The 21970-nt window shown below is 45.5% G+C and overlaps 3 protein-coding genes across 3 annotated transcripts in view; 2 read left to right on the top strand and 1 right to left on the bottom strand.

Moving 5' to 3' along the window:
- The first annotated feature begins 1251 nt into the window (after positions 1 to 1251).
- On the top strand, positions 1252 to 6674 carry NUDT2 (nudix hydrolase 2). The gene is made up of 2 exons (XM_059836577.1): positions 1252 to 1386; positions 4786 to 6674. Exons 1-2 carry the CDS (start codon positions 1254 to 1256, stop codon positions 5097 to 5099), a joined length of 447 nt encoding a protein of 148 aa, XP_059692560.1. The 5' UTR covers positions 1252 to 1253; the 3' UTR covers positions 5100 to 6674.
- Positions 1260 to 21970, top strand: part of LOC132322220 (myogenesis-regulating glycosidase-like) — a 31820-nt gene continuing 11109 nt past the window's right edge. Inside the window, exon 1 of the mRNA XM_059836572.1 lies at positions 1260 to 1386. The gene's annotated coding sequence lies outside the window, so the exon portion shown is untranslated. The remainder of the gene's footprint in view (positions 1387 to 21970) is intronic.
- Positions 7251 to 20473, bottom strand: LOC132322222 (uncharacterized). Its single transcript, XM_059836576.1, has 6 exons — positions 20204 to 20473; positions 12641 to 13108; positions 9943 to 10083; positions 9480 to 9545; positions 8880 to 8970; positions 7251 to 8529 (listed from the first exon to the last, which is right to left on the bottom strand). Exons 1-6 carry the CDS (start codon positions 20256 to 20258, stop codon positions 8322 to 8324), a joined length of 1029 nt encoding a protein of 342 aa, XP_059692559.1. The 5' UTR covers positions 20259 to 20473; the 3' UTR covers positions 7251 to 8321.

Genomic DNA, 21970 nt, shown 5'->3' with positions numbered 1-21970 from the left:
CGCGCGCTGGTTCCCGCCCACTGCCGGGCCCGGAAGCGGAGGTGAGGGCGGGGGTGCGTGGTGGCTGCTGTGAGGGTGACACGTGTGCCCGGTCCCAGTGTCCCCGTCCCTGGCGTCCCCAGGGTCCCCATCCCTGGGCACGGGCGCGACCCTCTGCGGGCGGCGAGGAGGGGGCAGGGCGGCGAGGCCGCGTGGCGCCAGGCGCCGGTGGAGGGGCCCCGCTGGGATTTGTCCTTGTCCTTCCAGGCGCGCACGGGAGGTGGTGCTGGTTCCGCGGGGCTGCGGGGGCCGGAGCGGGGCTGCTGTCCTTGTGGCTGAACCAAAGGAACTAGGCAGGAGCTAAAGGAAGCGGTTGAAGTGGTTGACCAAAGGAGATGAGCGTCGTCCAGGGGCGGGGTTGGTGGCGAAGGGCACCGTGCTGTGGTTTCCCGTGTTGGAAGCTGGAGGTCTCACGATGCCGCTCTTGGCGTCCCAGGAAAATACAGTGTTCTGTAAAGTTACTTTCTGAACTATGCGTCTTTGTCGGAATGCAAAGCTTTTCCCGGAACTGGGAATCGGTCAGATTTGTAGCATGGCTTACTCATCTCCTTGCTTCTTTTTCTCTATAGGACTACTCATGCTGTCTGCGTAGCTTATTGCTGACAATATTTATCACTTGAGAGGTGTGTTCCTTATTGTTTACATCAAATCAGTGCTTAACACTGCTAAGATGTTAATCAGTGCTTAATCAGTGCTAAGAAACTTTTAGTTTTGTATGACAGCCTTATGTCTAGGTGACAGCAGAGGGCCTGTCTTTTGTCATTCATTTTCTCAGCTTTGCTCCGATATCCTTAGGAATTCTGTGCTCCAGGGAAACTGTCCAGAGCAATTATTTCCATATGCCAGTTCCAGTAATGGTGAGGTATTACCTCTGTGCAGGGCCTTTGCAGTTTTGAGTGCAAAAGTTTCAGAGTGTTAATCTGTCACTTTCCTTTTGCTTTGTAATTTTGTTCCACTCCCTGCAATATGGTTTGTAATTTGTCAGCAGCAAAGACGGGACATGCGGGTCATTTTTCATGCTTCTCGATAACAAAGGAAATTTTTTTACAATTCAAAGGTAGCTAATAATATACAGTGTAATTCTGTAGTAACTTCAAAGGGGTGGACAACTTTTTTACTGTGCTGAGATCTGTTTGCTGGCAAAATACAGCTGGTCTGTTTGAGCCTCATGTTTTGTGCTGTTCCACAGCTCCTGGTGCAGTTGGCAGAGGGGAATGGCTGTGAGAGCTTGTGGCTTGATCATCTTCAGGAGGCTGCAGCCAGCATCATCCTCTAAGGTCACTGACAGCATCGAGTACCTCCTGCTTCAGACATCGTACGGGAGCCACCACTGGACCCCGCCCAAAGGTGATTTTTGTTCTGGTGACACTCCTGGCGGTCATTGGTGTCAGGCTGCAGAGAGGATTTTGTCTGAGGTCAGTTTAGAGGGGCACTTACCACCTGAGAGTAGCTGCTGGCTGTGCTGTTTGTCTGATGGTGCTCCTGACACAGCTGAGGGGGCACTTCTGAGGCTGAAATCCTCTGCAGGTTGTGGCTGTACCGAATGTTGGGCATGACTGATTTGGGTTGGGGCAGGGGGTGTCACCCAGCCAAGCTCCTCAGGTGTCTGATGTTTCTGGCAAGGTGTGCACACGACTGAAGCGAGGTAATGAGGGGATGTTCTACCTTCTTGTCTCAAGTCTCACCCTTTGCCAGGCACCTGCAGTGTGGCCAGTGCAGGATTGTTTGACCCATGTGTGATCAGAGTCTGCAGGACTGTGGTCACAGTCTGCAAGAAGGCAAACTGAAATCTGTAATAGAGCACTTTAATACACTGTTCTTAGGAGATGCAGGAGATCATTGATGAAGATCATTTCACTAATGCAGTAGAGATGAGAGGGACAGATAGGAGAATTCACTCTACCAGCCATTCTTGGTCATCAGTGAGGCCTCAGAGCAGAAAACAAGTCCTGTGTCCCTGGACAGAGCAGCACCCCTTCCATAAAGGCACATTGCAGAGCCAGTGTTTGACATGGTCACAGCCCTGGTACCAGGAAAAGTGCAGCACAGAAATACTTCAGGTTCCCTGTAGATCTTTTTGCATGCTGTTTTTTTACCACCTGAGATTTTTTTTCCCAGTAATTTTTACTTCTCATTTTGTAAAATGAGGTGCTTTCAAAACATGGTGCAGCAGTTTATAAACAAGAACTTGCAAACTGGAAGGGGGGGGTGGGGAAATCTTTTAACAATGTCAGCTAGGCTCTTGTCTTGAGGGAAAGAACAAAACTTTCCAAACCTCCCCCTTTGTCTACTCCACCAAAAGCCTTAGGGAGTTGAGTTTGCAGCCTAGTGGAAAGCTGAAAAACATCTGCTGGGACATGATTGATTGCTGTGAGAAGAAGCCCTTGAGAAGAAACTCCCTGGGAAAACAGTAGTTCTGGACAAGTGATTTAAATTACTTGTAGGAGTTTTGGTAGGGAGCTAATTGTCTCATAAGCATACATCTCACACACCTAGAATCAAAGAGTAGTGTTGGTTGGGAGGGACTCTTGAAGGTTGTCTAGTCAAAGCCCCCACCAGTGGGCAGGAACATCCTCAACTAGAGCAGGTTGCTCCGAATCCCATCCAACCTGGATGTTTCCAGGGATGAGGCACTCACTGCTTCTCTGGGAAACTTGTGCCAGTATTTCACCACCCTCGTAGTAAAAGCAAGCTTTCCTTGTCTGTAGTCTGCATCTGCCCTCTCCTAGATGAAAAGCAGGAGCCCTTCTCCTGTCACTCCAGGCCCTTTCCAAAAGTCTGTCCCCAATTTTTCTTATAAGCCACCACCCTTTAGGCACTGGAAGGGGCTCTAAGGTCTCCCCAGAGCCTTCCCTTCTCCAGACTGAACAGCCCCAACTCTCTCATCCAGAGATGCTTCACTCCCTGATCATATTCATGGCTTCCTCTGAACTCAGTCCAGCAGATCAATGTCCTTCCCTTGCTGAGGACTCCAGATTGATGCAGCATTGCAGGTGGGGTCACACCAGAGCAGAGGGGGAGAATCACCTCCCTCAACACACCACTTCAGATTTTAGAGGTCAAAATCCACAATCTGGTGGTGGCTTGTAATAGAAGCTTGGTATTGATTTGGGGGAGTTTATTGAGGAGAAGCTATTCCATTTTATAATATCTGAGATAGGAGTGGTCTTCCAAGGTAACCTTGGGACGTGCAGTGTGGTAAGATGTATGTAATGTTTACACAGATTCCATGGGGCAGGAGCCAGAAGGAGAAGTTGTAGTTGTCTCTCAAAGCACACACAAAAGGCAGTTTACAGCCACAGCTGTACCTTGTTATTTTAAAAGTTCTCTTAAGTTGCTGCAGCTCTTATGGGATTAAACTGGACTTGCTTGGATCCCCTCACAAGAACCTCATCAGCCTTATCTCTGCCCCTAGGACTATGACTTTGCACTAGCTGAGGCTGATGGGAAGGGGGATGTAGGGTTAATTTTCCTTCTCAATCGATTTGAACTGCACCAGTGGGAACAGGTGGGAGGATCTGAAAGGATCTGAAAGCTGTGGTGTGTGAGGTGCTGCCTGCAGTTCTTTTTCTGCTCTGCAGGTTGACTGTAGTGCACGAGCATGGCAACTTACTGAGCTTAGACCTGAGGTTATCAACAGGTATCAACATGAGATGCTGTTTTCTGCCCAGTGGCTGCTTGAAAGAAAAGTGCATTTTATATCTGAGGTGATGTCTTGTTATAAGAGGTGTTCATGCTTTTGATACACAGGCAGGGAAGTGAGTGGGACCTGTTGCAAAGGTAAAACAAACTTCCCACATACCCCAGTTGTGGTACTAAAAGGGCACTTTGGGTATCTGAGACCTGTGGAACAATTCATCTCTGTGATGAAATTATAGCTATTTGGAGCCATCTGCATAGAAAATAGAGTTACACCAGGGACAAAACAGAGCTTAAACTTTTTTACCTCCCAAAATGTCCTAGCTCCTGCTATGTTGCTTTTTTGAGGTATTGCTTGGCTTGTTCTATTTATGTTCTGGAGCTTTCATGAGAAAACCAAATCTGACATTTCTCAACAAAAGTACAAACGGCTGGGGATGTGTTATATTTATCCTTTGTTTGTAGTGGCACCTCTCCTTCTGAGCCATGTAAAATAAATGGTGTGTCCTAGGAGGGCTACCCAGCTGCTGAAAGGACTGGCTTTTAGACTTGTTGCTTGTTTCTGAAGGGAGTATGGAAGAGAAGAAAATCCCTGGCTGCCTCAATGAAGTGCACCTTTTAAATGGTACATGTCTGTGCCTGGTCCCGTTGTTTCTGGACTGTTGGCACAAGTAAGAGTTTTGCAGAATTGAGCCTTAAGCTTATGTGGGAGGACATGGTTGAGAGAGGATTGAGACTCCCAGATGACCCATCTCTGCTCTAACTGGATGAACGAAAAATGAGGGACTCAGTCCTCAGTATAATCTAAGGTGCAACCTTATGGGTGTAGGGTACTCCAGAAATGGAGGGGAGGAATGGGAAGAAAAGATGTCTGATGCTGAGAGGCTGATGGAAGTTTCAGGAGGTGAGGGATAAACAGTGATCCTAAAAGCCACAAGACAAAGATAAATCAAGACATAAGATCTGGAAGAGCAATCTCTTTTCTCCAATTTCCATTTCATCCTATGTCAGCTACCACGTACTCTCATCTCTGCCTCCCAGTGCTTCCCAATTAAAGCAGAACCTGAGTTTCCTTCACAGAGATTTACTTTTCCACCCTCTTGGCAGGCCACGTGGACCCTGGGGAGGATGACCTGCAGACAGCCTTCCGGGAAACACAGGAGGAGGCTGGTCTGCAGGCCAGCCAGCTCACCCTCATCGAGGGCTACAAGAAAGAGCTGCACTACCCTGTCCATGGCAAGCCCAAGACCGTCGTGTACTGGCTGGCAGAAATGAAGGACTGCAACACAGAAATCAAGCTGTCGGAGGAGCACCAAGCTTTCCAGTGGCTGAAGCTGGAGGATGCCTGCAAATTTGCAGAATATGAGGACATGCAAGCAATGCTGAAAGAAGTGCATCAGTTTCTCTGCTCCAGAGAATAAGTGTTTTTGTGAAGTATAAGGGGATTTCTTGAGGAGACAGGTGTGCTTTTTATGTTTTAAACTGGAGGAAGAATTATATGGCTGCAGAAATGTAGGTTTCTTTTTTTTCTTTTAATCTGTAGAAATTCAGTGAGGATACAAGGAGCTTTTAAAGAGATTGTGCTTTTGTGTCTCCTAGCTAGCACAAAAAAAGAGTAGTCTGATTGAACCGTGAGCCAGAGATGTCTGAATTGAAGCCCAGAGCTAACAAAAGACTTCTTCTGTCTCTGTCTCCTTCTCTTTTTCTTTTTTTTACTCCCTTTCTTTTTCTTCCTTGAAGTGCTGAAACAACCACAGGTCTTTTTGAAAAATCAAACACTTGATGCATCTTGACTTGCTGATGTAAAGCTAGAGAGTTGAGAAAATGAGCATATGGGGATTTTTAATAACAAAATGCTTACTGCAGTAGTCATACCTTGAATTTCAAATGAGGAAGCAGTAGTTCTATTACCAGCTCTTCCAGTGATATGCAGTGGTAACTTGTCAGATCATTTCAGGTCTTTTTTTTTTGTATCATGAATTTATGTACATCCATAATGTACTGTTGTGAGAACATTTTCCACCCAGACAGTCTTAGTAAATGGTTGAGGTACAGTATTTAAGTGGTAAATTGAAGTTCTTTTGCCTCTTTCTTTTATTTTTTTGATCTTTAACAGACACCTTAGCCATAGACTTTCCCTGGGGTTGGGAAAGGGTGTTTAATCCACTTTCTGCACAGGATATCCAAGCTTATGTGCAATCTTATGTGTGTTTCATACTATCAGTACTTCTGTGGCTGCACCCACTCCTCTTTTGGGGTAGCAGACATTACTAATGTTGGTACCAGTGTGACAAGAATCTCGTGCATGTCACTCCATTATCTTCCAGTGGAGTTATTTAAAATTGCATATATTTATATTTTCAGAAAAGGGGATGTACTATAAGGAGGCTTTTATATATAAATATGTATATATATGTGCACATAAACAATTTCATTGCTTGTCCACATTACAGTCAGGCTTTATTTTGATTATGAACACTTCCTCAGAAGTGTTCCACTCAGATGGTGGCAGAGAGTGTAACAGCCAGTGAGAGTGGGAGAGAAGAGTTAAAAGCCTGTGCAGCCTCAGTCTTGGTTTTTCATTATTGTTTGAGGTACCATTTAATCAGTGCTGTGTAAACAATGGTGTTGCTGCCTTCCTGTTTATGAGCAAGATTAGCATATTAAGCTGGAGTTAGAGAGTCATTAACAAGCCATGGGTTCTGCCCATTCAGCAGTAATGAACGCAGGCCCTTGATGCTTTGGAAAACACATTAGCTCAGCTCCAAGCCAGTATTTCCTTTTTAATGGCACTGCTCACATAGTGCTCTCAAAGCCTGTCAAGGTTTTGGAGGGTGACCAGTGCTGTGCACTGTAAGGTGATGTGCTCCTTGGACAAAATTCCAAGGGGTGTAACTGTGATGATGGGTCAGGCACTGTGTGTGCATTTTAGGTGATTTATGTACATAATGTATTCCCACAAATTTTGTGAGTAAAATGATTCTTAAACATGTTTAGATCCAAGAGTCTTTGAGTTTCATTTAAAGTAGAAATGTTGGAAAGTCAGAATTTAACTCTGATTCTTGCTGCTCACTGGTGAAGAAAGAGTTTTTCCTCTGCCCACGTCTAATAGTAAAATATTTTCCCAGGGAGCATCTGGGAAACCCTCCAGTAAATAATTATGGAATAATCTGCCTGGCAAAGATATTTATTTCCAACCTCTATGATATTTATGCCCTAAACCAATAGGGCTTGGTTGTATTTTTTTTTTTAAGACCAATAAAGTTTTTGGTTGTAATAATATCTTATGACAGTAAACTTTTTACCATTTAAAAAGAAAAATAATTTTAAAAACCCTCAAAAACAAACTACCAGAGATTTTAAAATAATAAAAAAAAACCCCAGAGATTTTAAATTCCCTGGAGAAACCTTACTTCTGCTGTAGGTTAAATAAAACCAAACTCAAGAGAAATCCAAGCTACACTGAAATAGCAGAACAGCTTAATTTAGGTCAAATGAAAGGCATTGCTCAAGTAAGAGAGATGAGGATACAGTTTCCCTTGCTCTACTGAACAAATGCACTGACACAGCTCATACTTGTCATTTCCTGGTGTTATTGTTTCTTTCTCCACATAACTCGACTTATAGCCATGATTACATCATCTCAGAGAGAAAGAAAGCATACATTCATGAATATTAAGAAAGCACTAAGACATTGCAGATTTCAGAGAAAAGATCAGGATTCGGTGTGATAGTCGCAGGTAATTTTGCTCAAACAAGAAGTGTAAAGGCTGAAAACAATGTCTTACTCCTGTCTAAAAGAAAAAGAACTGAATTGCTGCTCTGGTGGAACAGTGTATCTATTCATTGACTATTCCACATGATTATAGGAAATCAGAGACTGAAGCTAGAATAAAGTGGCTCTATATGCAATATCCCCAAACAAGCATGACCGACATTTTTTGCCAGTCTATATAATAAAAGAGGATGTGTGTTATAATAAGGTTTAGTACATCCTAAATATGGAAAAGTTCTGAGAGACACATGCTCTCTCAGCGGGGCTCTTGCAGTGATGCAGAGAGGACAGTGGAGTGCTACCTTTTAAGTTGGAAAAATGACTTGCTGTTACTCAATTGACAGCTTAGTGGGGATGAATATTTTGGCAGATACCTGGAAGAGATTTTATAGAAGGCAGTGCTTATTAAATACATTCTCACACTGACAGTGTAACTGATGGCCTTCTGTGTCTATTGGCAACTAGTTTTATCTTAAAAATAATTTAAGGATCATCAGGACTTTTGCTTTTTACCTTTTGCCTTGTCTTCAAAGATTCACTTTTTCATATGCTCAGTAACTCTAATTTTGATTCAATGGGCAGTTGCAGCTGGCAGAAGTCCCAGCTTCATTTAGGGAAACCTGGGGTTTCTTATGGGTTAAAGCAGTTCTGAAATTGCTAAGCAGCATGTGCCTATACAAACCAAACAATCTACTCTGCTTGCTTCAGCCTTCTCCTGTGCAAGAATATTGTACTCAAGTGTTTAGAAAAAAACCCCAAACTGTGCTTCCTGTCAAAACAGCAAGGGCAGGGAGGAGATAGCTGCGGTGGCAGTCTTCCAGGTGGGAACAGTGACATGGGAGGGAACAAAAGCTCTGTCATCTTGGAGCTAGTCCACTTGGTAATTGATGTTGTCAAAAAGAGGAGTGACTGTCCCATCTTTCCACTCGATGAGGATCTCTCCACGCCTCAGGGAAGGGGAGCGGGATGGTGGAAGGTACGGCTGGGGGCCTCTTCGCAGGGCGGCCGGCTCCCGTAAATCAACTCTGCTGCTGTTGGCTGGAGAGCTCTTCAGAGCAGAGAGGATTTTCTTCTTCCTGGGAGAAGAGAGAAGAGAGTAACTGCACCTCTCTGTCACTTGTTGCTTCCCCACGTCAGCAACTGTAATGACGCTTCCTTCAGTGCTGGCACTAGATGTTTAGGGGAGGAGGAGCCAATATTGGTGGATGCGTTTGGGGGGATCAGTGAGTGGGATGGATAAACTGGGTGGCAGACAGGAGAAATCCCCAAGGGTGACACACTGGTGACCAGACCCGTCTGCTGAGAGCTGGCGACATCAGGTGTGGAATGGGGGAGGGTGCCAAGACCAAGAATTTGTTTTGAGATGTTGGAATTTTTCTTTAAGATGCTGTTTGTGGCAAAAGCAATGAACCTGACTCTCACTTACTTGTTGTAGTGAACATTGAGTGTCAGTATTATTAATCCCAGTATGAATGCCAGGGGGCTGAGGACCAGCATGGCTGTCTTCCAGTTCGTGCCTGAAAGGGTATTAGAGAAAGCATCACATCTTTGCTGTACTTATGCAAACTGTTCTCAGCAGTAGCCACAACTGCCACAAAAAATCACTTGTAATGTCCCTGAAAAATGCCAGATAACAGGAAAAGTGCTTTGTCTACAAGATCAGCCTCTTACATCTGCTTTTACACTGCACAGCATCCTTCTATTGAAAGTGGCCACAAAAGTTTTTCTTTCTTGCTATGAAGACAATAATATCTCATGCTTCTCCACTCTGCATCTTTCTGATACAAAATAAGAAGGGCTGGGGAAAAGCAATAGTGTTAGCAGCTGTCTGATTTTCATGCTTTTCCTAATTTTTTTTATCACAGGCCTGTGGAGATTTAAAAAGAGTCTTTCTGACTGGTAATTTTGTGCCCTCATTCCCTATTGAGCATCCTCAGCAGTACCCCAGGGAAATGGGAAGGACAGAGGCACTGATAAACCTTCATCTACCCGGTCCCTTCCTCCTCTGGCTGATCCCTGGACCTACCTGCAAGCCTGGCCCCAGTGTTTTTCCCCCGATTTCCATGTTTCTTGGAGTGGTTGTGGGATGGATCTAGTGGAAGAAGCAGAAAGACACTGATTAGCAGCTTCCAGCTGGACCAGGGGTCCAGATTCCTCATTAGGCTTCACTGTAACCACAAATCCCTTTTGTATGGGACCCAGAAAGGAAAAGGAAACTTTATTGTTACTTGGTGTTCCCCAACCACAGATAATTTTTGCTCCTAAAACAGTGGGTGGCTGTGCCTCCAGGTTAAGCCTGTATCACTGCACTGCTTGCCAAGGGAAACCCCTCAGCATATTGGGGTGAAAGCGCTCAGTGGTACACATGGAAGTTCTTCAGAAATCCTCAGGTACTCTTCCACTCAGCTGAAAATAGCTGAGTAACCTCAAAGTGCTGCCCACACTTTCCTTCCTGCTGTTCTTACTTATGCATTCAGAAAAGTGCTCACCCTCATTTGCTGGGAGCTGTGCCTGTTTGGTCTTTGCTGGAGAAACTGTGCTGTTGAACTTGTTAGCCAGAGGGGGGTCAGTCAAGCTCACAGAAGACTCTCTGTCCAGAGCATCGATCTTTGATGAATCTATGGTTTTAGCTTGGAAGGAAATAAAGCAAAGATCTGTGTGATTATCATTTACTTTTTATACAGGAGCCTGGATATGCTCATTGCCCAGCAAGGAAAAGGAACCCAGCCCTCCTGGTTTGGTTCTTTGCCCTGCAGGGTGAGAAGGATGTTCAGTAGCAATCACCTCCTCCTGTGCATCAGGGGCTTTCAGCTGTCGCAGATTTTAAAGGTGAAATGAACCTCTCAAGATGGAATCAACAACCAAAGCAGAGCTTGTTTTCTGGTGGTAGATGTGGTCATGGGTTTTAAAAGTATGAGTGCAACACCAGCTGTTAAAGGATGATGTGTGAGGAAGAGGCAAGTGGAAGAATCACAGCTGTGAACAATGCTGCAGGTATAAAAATGGGATCCAAAGGGTGGTAAGTAGGCTATGCCCCTTGCAGGGCTCAATACCTTCCTTTGCCCCCCAGTCCTACTGCAGAGTGGGGTGTGTGGGCAAACAGCTGCTGCTAGAGGGGAGGCTGTGGGAAGTTTGGTGTCAGCAATTCACCTCTGCTGCAATGATGCACGTGCCAAGACCAAGAACACTGTGACTTCGGGGCTCCCTGCTGCCTATCCAGACCCTGTCCCATCCTGTGGCATGAGCACCCACAGCACAGCTACACAGGTGTAAATTATTGAGCAGATAACCCACCAAAGTGTAAGCTGTCTGTTGATGATCAGGTGGAAGTTAGATAAGAAATGCCTGAACAAATATTTAGGACTTTGGTGTTGTTACCGAGTAGTCAGAGGTTCCCTCCAGTAGGCTGAACCATGGGATTGATAGGAAAATTGTGACTTTGTGTGAGACACACCGAGTGGCACAGCCTGATTCAAAAGCTGCTCTGTGTTTACCCTCGCAGCCTTATTTAGGGATCCTGGCTCCAAGGCAGCCCTGGGCTGCCAGGAGCATTGCCTTGGGGAATGAAAACGCTCTTTTCACATGCCTTTTTCCCATATCTTAAATGTTCCACGCATTTCCTAGCCTATATTTAACTAGCCTATTATGATATCTAATTTGTGTGGTCCGTATTTAACTTAATGTTAAACAAACACGAACACTTGTAACTATTGTGATAATTACATGTTGACCTTCTAGTTGGCTAATTAAAAACCTTGAGGGGAAAAAGGCCACCTTCTCTACACATGACAGCCAAAGCAGCTGATGTATCTCTTTTTATTTCAAATTAGATACAGTGTCTCTGTGTCAAGAGGTTATACTTATGATCCATCTGCTTATGCCAACCAGATACATGACATTTTCTCTTTACTCATTTCTACAGAGCTCAAAATCTCATTGAGTCCATCAGCCTTAAGGTAAGGAATAGCCTCCTGTCAGGGAAATCATTTTCCCTGAGGAGTGTTGGGAACTTCATCACCTGCAGAGTGGACAAACACATAAAAAACCATTTCAAACACCAGCTCTTTTTGGGTCTCTGGAGTGGGAGAAAGGAGAGGAGGGGAGGAGGTGAGGAGGAATGGAATGTGATTTTCAGGTCTCAGTTCTGCACGCAACTTTATTAGAAAAGTACTGAAAACCACCTTTATTTGCAGAAAGGACTTAAATGAAAGTGGGAAACCAACTGGACCATAAACTATCAGTGGTCAGGAGTGGGCTTCACTGGGCATGCAACAAATGGTCACAACCACATCTTGGTAAAATGACCATGCCTGGTGTTTGGTAGCCTTATGTCAAGCTCCTAAAATTGTGACAAGACCAGGGGTTTTTGCCCTTTCTGTGTCCAGTCTAAGACAAAGGCCAGTAAACACTGATGAAAGCAGAGTTTGCATTCTCTTCAGCAAAGATCAAGGCCATGAATGGTCAATATAAACCCCATTTTTAATAATTTTTGATGTCATCTTCCAGGACTCCCTAATGCAAAGGGAGGGCAACACTTATGCTCCCTCCCACTACTTGTTGTGTTCACTAGTGTCTTTATGGCTACACTGGGCACCAGCAGCAAGGTTCATTGAGGAAAATGAGAACATGGAAGGAAGGTTAGAACTAGGTTCCATTAGTGAAATGCTGTTGGGGTGTCACAGAAGAGAACTTTAATTTCAGAAACTGAAGCAATAATTTCTGATACAGCTGCTTCTCAATAATTTGTATAAGTTTAAAAGAGGTTTTCAGCTGCCTCCAGTTGTTTTACCAAAAAAGACATTCCAAAGTACCAAAAGCTCTTACAAAGTCTAAAGTGCCTGACTTTGGGAGACTTTCTTTGGTGTTTTGTGCTTGGGAGGCTCAAGCAATTTCCACTACTCTTAGCCGTGGGCACCAATTCAGAAATATTTTACCAAAATATTTTCCTGTCCTCAGGAATGCAGCTGGGTTTTGGAGACCTGATCATGAAAGGTTTTCATGCTTCTGGAAAACACTGAACAGCCACCACTGAAAACCAGGTAGTGGGGTTGAGCTGGAGCCTTTGATGTTTCTCCAGGTGGGACTGAAGTGAACATGAGTTAGAATGACAGGTGCAGGCCTGGAGTTAGATGGCTTGGATGACATGAAAGTTAGATGTTATCCGACACTAAATCTACCTCATCTTACTTTCATAGATCCACACACGTGTGTCTAGAGCTTGTTGTGTTGGTTTGCTGCGCCTCTCAGCTGCTGTCTGGGCAGCAGCACAGATGGTTTCATCTGCCAGCGTCTTCCACCTGCTGAACTTGTCCTTCTCCCCTGAGATGAAGACCTTGTGGCCTCCCTCCGTGGTGCCGAGGTGGAAGCCCAAGCTCTGCAGAGTCAAGTGTCCCTTCTTGCTGCAGGACCACGCCTGGCGCTCCCAGTCCCCACAGGGCTCCAGCTTGACCAGGGCGTTCTGGCGCATCCTGTGTGCCGACAGGCAGCGCCTCGTGTGCAGGCTGACGATGGTGCCCGTGTCAGGGTCCCAGCCCCACCTCTGCTGCTGGGAGTGCTCCTTGCAGCTGGCCAGGCTGATGCTGTTGGTCTCCTGGGAGGCACGGATGCACTTTTCCAGCCGGGTGTTCCTTATGAGGAAGCCCTGTCCCTCTGCTACTGCGGTACAATCAGAGCAGGGTTCAGTACTGTGCACTAACACATCCCTTTGTAAATACCCTGGGGGAGGCAAGATGTAACCCACCAGTCCTTTCCTGGATGGGCATGCCCCGGATAAACAGTTCCCACAGCTTCCTAATTTCCTGGAATGACATTTCTTTGAATAAAAGGACCGTGCAAATGGCCATGAGCAATGCTAGAGGAAAATAGCAGTTCTGTAACTAATAAGGAAAAACATTCTTCCAACTTGAATGATTATATCAAATGTCTGCTTATATATATTTATCTCTATATGTATTTAATTCAGTACTTCAGTTGTTTTTACTAGGTAGCCATCCTTCCCTCCCTCTAAATGAATTAGTTTGAGGGATCTTTTGCCCCTATCCAGGTCAAATTTTTCTTATAAAAGAGCTGTTGAAATCCCCCTTGTGCTGTTCCTATGTGGCCAGCTAAGGGCTACACTTTCTATTAAGTGGCTTCTGGAGGTATTAAAGCAGTGCAGGGATAAAACCATACCCCACCAGAAGTGTATAAGTACTTGGCAGAGTCAGCTCATATAAGTATTGAAATTAACTTGGATTTAGCACACCTGACATTGGTCTGTGCACCTTAGGAACAGCAGTACCACTTTGAAAAATCCTTTTCTAAGAGGGAGACATTGCAGCTGTGCCACAACAAACACACAATATGAAGCAATTTCTGTAATTGTTTGTTGCTTTAAAGAGTAATAGGTCCCAACATCTGAGATGATTTAGATGGATATCACATTAGCTGAAGGATTGCCACTGTTTTCAGTTTAACTTCATCAGGTGTGGCCTGTGAATATCCTGAGCAAAATGTTAAGTGCTAAACCATCCACCAGTGTTGCAGGTGAACTTTCTGCTGTATATTTTATGCCTAAGATAGATGGATAGAAATAGAAGTTTCAAATTTCTGGACATTCTGAGAAATCTTTTAATAACAACACATTGCAACTCCCAGGTTTTACAGTGACTTTTTTTTCTCTCTTTTCCCCAGGAGACAGAATTGTAAAAGCCCCGTTGGCATATAGTACTGAGCAAGCATAAAGAGGACACAGAAAAGTGATGTTAGGCAAGAACACTGATTTTTATCTAAACTATTTCTGCAGAGTTTCCCCTCCCAAATGAAAAAAATCCCACTAAAACAACCAAAACAATACTGAGCCAATACAAGTATTTGGCTCAGTACCTGAAAAGATTAGTGACAGTATAAACAGAAGCTAGTACACAATAACAAAGGTATAAACAATGGTCTAAAGGAGCTCTCATGTTTTTCTCTCAGGAAGTTCTAGGCTTCTGCTAGACTGATAATACCTTGGGGCTGTGTAAAACAGAAACAGGTCAGGGCTTTCTGCTCAGCCTGAATGCCTGAGGAGAGGAGCCAGAAACCACAGTGCTTCTCCACCAGCTCTGAGATTGTCTGATCAATGTGTCTGCGCTGGGATATTGGGATATTGACTTGCATGGACCTGTGATAGCCACCAATCCAGACAATTCCTGCCAAGCCAATGTGTCTAAATGGAAATTAGATTTCTGGGCTATCTGTGAGCAACTTGTGAGTCCTGTTCTCTTTAACCCTTGCTGAGGGCTAGGTGGAGGTAGACATTCAATGCATTTTGGACTTGAGTTTCTGCCAGCCTCTAAAGGCAGAAGAAATTACTTAAAAGTAATTTTCCTTAAACTTTAGAAAATTGAAATGGATTAATACAGTCCCCCCAGCCCCACCCCACCCTCACCATTTTTCCCTAGGATGTGGAATTCAGGATTCTCGCATCTTTACTTCAGCTTAACTGTGAGAAACCCATTTCCAAAGTAATAATTTGAGACATGCATTACAATGTAACAGGGGAATATGACAGCTGTGCTGAGTCAGATGAAACATCTGCTGAGCCCAGGATCCTGTCTGCAGCGCTGGGCCATTAACATCTGCTGATAGAGGAAGAGGGTAAGAGTCAGACAAGTAAATAGCTCACTCAAGACAAGATACTAGTGCCTCTTTCCAAAAATCACAGAATCACAGATTTTTTGGGGTTGGAAGGGACCACTGTAGCTCATACAATCCAATCCAGCCAACACAGGATCACCTTGAGCAGGTGACACAAGAACACATCCCCGTGGGGTTTGAACATCTCCAGACAGGGAGGTTCCACAACCTCTCTGGTTGGGCAGCTGTTCCAGTGCTCTGTATGAACTAACTCAGAGGGTTTCACTAGGTATTTATGGGTTAAATAGTTTTACCCACTACATTTTTCAGCTCTGAAGTTCAAAGAAAAATATCATTTTGTTGCTCCATCAGTATCAGCACTCCTTCTGCAATTTCACAATGTCAGCTTAAGTTTTGATTATTCTTAATTACTTTGTGGCATCAGCAAGCTCAACTACTTCATTATAATCCCTCCTGATCTTTCTGAGCACCTTCTGATACTATCACTGCTGTGATTATTGTCAACTTATTCCATGTCTTTGTTCCAGCCTGTGGGCTAGGTTTGTCTCCTACTCCATGAGAATGGAGTTTCTTAAGGGCCTTGGTGGAAGATTCTTATCAAAAGTCTTTTGCAAACACTGCCACAAGACCTTGATCTGCTCTGCTCTTACTGATACCATCATGGATGTCAGGCATTCCCATTACAAAAGCTGCATTGACTTTTCTCATGTTTATCTGACTGTAAATACACTTTTTTGCTTCCACTGACTTACCTGATGCTGAAATGGAGCCTAAGGACCTGTGTCTCCCTAGGCTGTGCAAGGATCCCTCATAAGAAGGGCATTATTGCTGTAATACAGCCCTTTGGTGTCAAGGCTGCCTTAAATAAGAATTTAATACGCTCCTTAGAAATTTTCTTAATGTCATCTTTAGTTTCCTGTAATTCAAAAGACATTTCGACTGGTTCTTTGCCACAGATTATTTATCCTTTTTTTCCCCCCTCCTTAAACTTCCTCTGTTGCCAGTTCTGTTTGATAGCACTTCAAACTGCAGAGAGAGACTGCCACGACCTCCCTGACCATGTCTGAAGGGAGCACTGCAGCCAGTAATCCATTCAGCCTTTCTACACTGCCCTACTTTTGGTCACCCTTCTTGCATTTGTGCCAGTTATTTACTGACTTCCTGACCCCCACCAGCTTCCTGCTTCAGATAATGTTTGAAAATTTCTGCTGGCAGCTTTTTTTCTCCCTCTAGGCTGCTCATCCAAGTCTTTTTCTCATATGTTTTATTACAGGTTTTATTATTAAGCATGCAACAATCTTTCCTGTATTTTCTTTTCCTTTCTTGGCAATGACTCTCCATTTGAAAATTTTGGGTATTTTCATTACACTTTGAAGAGTGCTGCTGTTTGACCCAGTAGGGAACATGTGTTTTGCTCTCTGTGGAGTGCCTGATGTTTTCTGTTCCCCTCTAAACAGTCACCATGCTTTTTACCTGCACAGGGGCAGGAACCATTGCAGTTACATGTGACTGCCAGCAGCCATTGCAGGTGCCCCACAACTAAACCTGCAGGATATTTACTTTGAGATACACTTCAGGCACCAAGAATCTTTACTCAGGAGACAAAATGACATCCCAAGTCCCGCTGCCCAGTGGTCCTACAAATAAGGCCATGAGCACTAACATTTTAAGAATGTTAACCTGGAGCAACTAGAGCATCCAGTGTACTCCCTGAGGATGGGACTCAGCGTCTCTGGAAAATGCCAGCCTTACCCACAGAGTCCAAGTAGATGCCTGCTTTGGGCTGCTCATACTTGAACACTTTGGCCTCTTCGTATTTTTAGGAACAAAATAAACAATTTCTAGCAAGGCTCTTGATGCCAGCTCATTTGTCCTATTAAATTGACACTCAGTCTGGTTACAAGATAGAAAAGCAAGCAAATACAGGCCCCTGCTTTTCTCCAGCATGACCACCCTTGGGACATGCTGTTCCATGTAGGATTAGGGGCCAAATCCATGCAATGTTCCTAATTAAGGTAATGCCACTGAGAAAGCCTTGGTTACCAGTAATCCCAGTGTGACTGGGAAAGTTTCTGCTGTTTCCAAGCATTGCCTGTGATGCCTTGATCAAAGACATTTGCAAATTATTTGGGGTGGCTGGGCCCATATTTTTCCTAACCACTGCTGCTTTCTTAAGAATATCTTGATTTTGGTTGACCAACAGGGCTTCCTATCTGTCCACATCACTACAAAGTCCACTTTTGACCAAGGAGCTCAGTGAAAGCCTCCAAGGGAGCAGAGGAGCCATAGGAAAAGAAGGAAAGTTTTGACATGGGAAGAAAGGGAATAAATTATAAGAAGAAGGGGAGGTTGGTGAAGTCACCATGGGGCTGATGCAAGTGGGGAAAACCAGTCCCTGAGGTGGGGATATGATGGGTGTCTACAAAATCCGGAGAGGTCTGGAGGAGATGAGGGGCTGACTGGTCAAGGACTGATCCTGGATGGGACAAGGGATGCCAAGGGAAGGCTTGCAGTGTGCAGGAAGTGGTTCTGCACCCAGGCATTGTGTGTTGCTGCTGGGGAGAACCTGCACAAGCCAAGGGAGAAGGTCTGGTAGCTACTGGAGAGTTAAATGCATCACAGCCAGGAAATCCCCCAAGTGAAACATAGTTGGAAGCTGGAAAAGTTAATGTGGGAGCAGAAGAACTGTACAAGCTTGGCCTTTCTGCCTCTTCAGTGCAAAATGCTTAGGGCTGCCTTTTGAGGTCAGGGCATCAGGGGTCAGGGCCAGCACTACTGTGGGCTTGAGGGGGAGGAGAGTGCCTCCCAAGATGTGGGATCAGGCCAAGATGCCAAACACAGCCACCACAGCCTCACACCCAGTGCATGGGGGTCCGGAGTCAGTGTTAAATGCAGTTTTATTTCAGCAGTTTTATTTCTGTACATGTAGGCACAGATCCTGCTGGTGCCTGACTTCCCACTGCCCAATGCACCTCACAGGCTCACCATTAGGTCTGGCTTTTTAACAAAACATTTTACAGAATCACAGAGTGAACTAGGTTGGAAAAGACCTTTGAGATCACCAAGTCCAGCCTGTAACCTAACCTAACACTTCCTCATCAAATAAACCATGGCACCGAGTGCCACATCCAGTCTTTTTTTAAACACCTCCAGGATTGGTGACTCCACCACCTTCCTGGGCATCCCATTCCATTGCCCAACCACTCTTTCAGTGAAGAATTTTTTTCTGACATCTAACTTTTGCCTCCTCTCTACTTGCAGGTAGTTTCCAAAGGAACAACTGTCAGAACCAGCTTAGGAAATTCCCATATTTCCAGTTTTCAGGAGGAAACCAACCCCTCAGAGTTCTGTTGAGAGCAAGCATCTCTGTCCTGCCAGCAGCCTTAAAACTCAGCAGCCCCAGGCAGGAGGGGATGGGGAAAAGCTGCCACAGGGGGATTTCAGCCCCATGCATGAACACACTTGTGCTCTGTGCTTTGAGCTTCGTTGGGCATTGCCAGGCATTGGGGAGATGAATTCCTTTCTGGTGGTTTTATTGTTTTATTACTGGTCTGGCTGAAATGCAGTGGCTGATCATGTTTGCAGCAAAAGCATTACACTAGAAAGGAAATTAAATACCCTGTGTTCCTCCATACTTCACTAATAAAACAAAAACCTGTGGATTGCCTTGTATGGCAGCAGTAAAAAATCACTTTATTCTAACACCAGACAAGATCCTACCTTAGAGGCAAAGGAAGAGCAGCACCCTGAAGGCTGTTCTGCTCTCTTTGCATGCCATCATGGTATAATCTCCAGGTCCTAATCGAATCTCCTCTAACTTTTAAAAGATGCACGTGAATCATCACCCCTTACCACTACAGGGACATAGTCTCAGCCTGGGACTTAACAAAGTGAGAGATTCAGTTCACTTTAATTGGCAACTTTTGATGTGCAGAAAGCAACAGCTGATGGAGCAGAACTCAAACCTGTAGGAGCACAAACTTCTCCTATTACCCAGCTGCAGAGCAAATTGAGAAGGTAACTTCTCAAAGCATCCCAGGGAACACCTGCTTGTGCAGCAAGGAATGGAAAGTAGCTGGTCAGAGGTGCCAGTCTGAGGTATGTCTTTAAGGAATCAACATGCCAGCTGGGCAGCCCAAATAGTTGTGGTCCTCTGGTCGAGGGATTTTGAACAGCTCTGAGCATGTGGCCTGTAAAACTGCAGGGCTGTTCTCCTTGCTGCTTCAGGGACTGAAGGAGCCCTGAAGAACTTCAGTGATTTATATCAATGAGTTGCTTTCAACCTGACATCTCAGTCATAGCAGCAAAATAAAAAGGCTTATGAGCTCAGGGACTTTTCCCAGGACTTTTCCCATTTTTAAAGAAAATTGATTCCTCCTGATGTCCATGATGAGATTGGTGAGACCATGGTAGCACCACTCCTGGGAAACTGTTCCTGGGTAGCACTGCTCCAGATTTCTGGGACGATGCTCAGCAGGGACTTCTGCTTTTTGCATCTACCCATGCATGTCAAAACCAGGGCTCCTTGGGTTTGAAATACTCCTGTGCATGGGCAGGATACAGGATTGGAGCAACCCCAGAAAGCAGCTGAATGTCAACATGAGCTGCTACCAGCTTTGCTCTGTGGGGGTGAGCAGTGCACACTCTGCAGCTCCCCAGCACATCCTGCTCCCATGGAGCAGGATTAATACTTCTGCACTTCCCACTACCCTCTCCCATGCTGCTAGCATGCTCTGAGCTCACCCACTTCTGCTGCGAAGGAGCAGCTGGGACCGGGAGGAACATTAGTGCTTAGGAGGTCACTTAGTGCCTGCCTCCCTCCCTGAGCAGGTTTATTCATCCACTACTCTCAGCAGCTTAAAAGCACTTTATAAAAGCTGCCGGCATGATGCCACGATGTCCCTGGCCCAGCCATCCCAGCACCTTGCCAGCCTGTCCCTCACACTTCTGTATCCCGTGTTTAATCCCCTTTTAAATACTGCCCTGAAATGTGCCTGTCGGCACTTGTTCTACAGCTGGTGGTTTCTTGAGCTTTGCAGCCCAAGCAACAGTTCAGCAGGAAAGCAGGTTAAAACCCGGGAGGCAGTTCTCTTCCCACTTTGCAGCTACCCCAAAAGAGGAGAAACTTACCCTCAAGCCAAGGAAGGAGGCAAATGCAGCCCAGGCTCAGCCTGAAAAGCTCCATGATCTGCCAGCACAGCGGGGGACAAGGAGCCCCCAAAGCCTCTCGCCCACGAGGAGTGCCAGGCAGCTCACTTTTACCCCTTTCTCTGTCATTCACAGCAGAAAGGCCCTGCTGGGAAGAGAAAAACTCTTTTGTCTCAGCAGTGGAGGCTTGGCAGCTGGCTTATCAGCAAAGGATCAGCTCGGAGGCACAGTCCCGCTCAGCAGTTGTCCCTTAGGAGAAATCATATGACGAGCCAGGACGGGGGGGACGCTGGACCGAGATGCTCGCGGCCGCCGGGCTCGGCTGCTTAGCAGCAGCGATTGCTCCCCGCAGGGACAGACGCATGCTAAGCAGGCTGGCCCGCTGCCTTTGCCGGGGCTGGGAGCACAGGGGGATGCAGGGCTGGCCTGGCAAAAAAAAGCAAAGTTCAGCAGGAGTGCTCGGAGGGGCGTGGGATGTGTCTGCTGAAACCCTGCACTTGGCCTTGCTGTCACAGGATCGTTCTCTCTTTAGAGAGAATTATTCCTGGCGAAAGGATTTTAGGCAGCGTTATAGCTCATGGCAGAGACAAAGCCTCACAAACCAGCTGTGGCTGTCCTAGAGCTGGAGAGTGATGGAAGGGGAAGTTGAGCTCCTGGATGGGCGAGCAGGCTCCTGATGTAGGTTTACCCTGATCATCATCCTGAGGGTTGCTCAGGTTGAATTTGGCTTTTCATGCATCACTTTGGGCTCTCTGTGGGGAGGAAACCTCCCATCTGTCCCAAAGGAAAAGCAGCAAAGGCTGACAGGCGAACAGTGGCAGGGCAAGTGAGAGTTACAATTGTGCTAGCAAGATGTTCCTGTTCAGCCACATCCTCTCAGCTCTTGTCTGTCTCATATGTTTGCTGAAGTAATTCTCACTTTAATAAACCATTAAGCCTTTTGCACAAAAAATGGTGGCTTCACTTTCACTTTTGGGGTCCAGTCCTGAATGGCATCAATGTCACACCTCCCAGCTCTGCCCATGAGACCAGGAGTCAGCTGGAGGGCTGGGAGTTGCTTCCTTTGGTGGCCAAGCTGTCAAATAAAAACAGTGCAGTACTGGGGTCCATGCAAGGGCATGGTCTCAGGTCAGGGCCTTGCCATGGTGCAGCTCCCTCTTTGTGCAGCCCTGGGAGGATGGCTCCCAGCTTTCCCACTCTCAGAGGGGTAACCTGGCTTCAAACAAGACATAGATATGGTAAAGGATATTCTACAACCAAAGGGGAAGGCTGGGGTAAATTCTTGCCCTAGTGAGGTTGGTCTTGTCTGACTGTAGCACTGTGCATAAGAAAAGTACCAGCTGGTTTCTTTGTGATTACTGTGGGTTTTCCCCCGTGGGAACAGGTCAAATTGTGTTAAATTACAGGCATTTTTAATTTAAAAAAATGCAGATGTTAAAGATTTCAAATTCTCCACTGCTTGACTGGGACTGAAAATGCAAACACTCTTCGGTGCATCTCCTTGGCCCCAGACTGAGGAGAGGCCACAACAGAAACCAATGCCATATTTAAGCCCTGGAGAAAAGTGGTCAGTCTAAAAGCAACCTGTCAGCACAGACCAAAAAAGAATCAGTTGAACATTAGCCACTGAGATTTTTAGGGTTTCAAGATACCACTTTGGCATGATTTCTTATATGTGCAAGAAAGTACTTGCATATAAAATTGCTCTGTAGCCTTAGAGCCCTTTCTTCCCCACTACACTGGCTTTGT

Source organism: Haemorhous mexicanus, chromosome Z (assembly GCF_027477595.1).
Source record: "Haemorhous mexicanus isolate bHaeMex1 chromosome Z, bHaeMex1.pri, whole genome shotgun sequence".
In the NCBI taxonomy this organism is placed as follows: domain Eukaryota; kingdom Metazoa; phylum Chordata; class Aves; order Passeriformes; family Fringillidae; genus Haemorhous; species Haemorhous mexicanus.
This window is presented reverse-complemented; position numbering and strand designations above follow the sequence as displayed.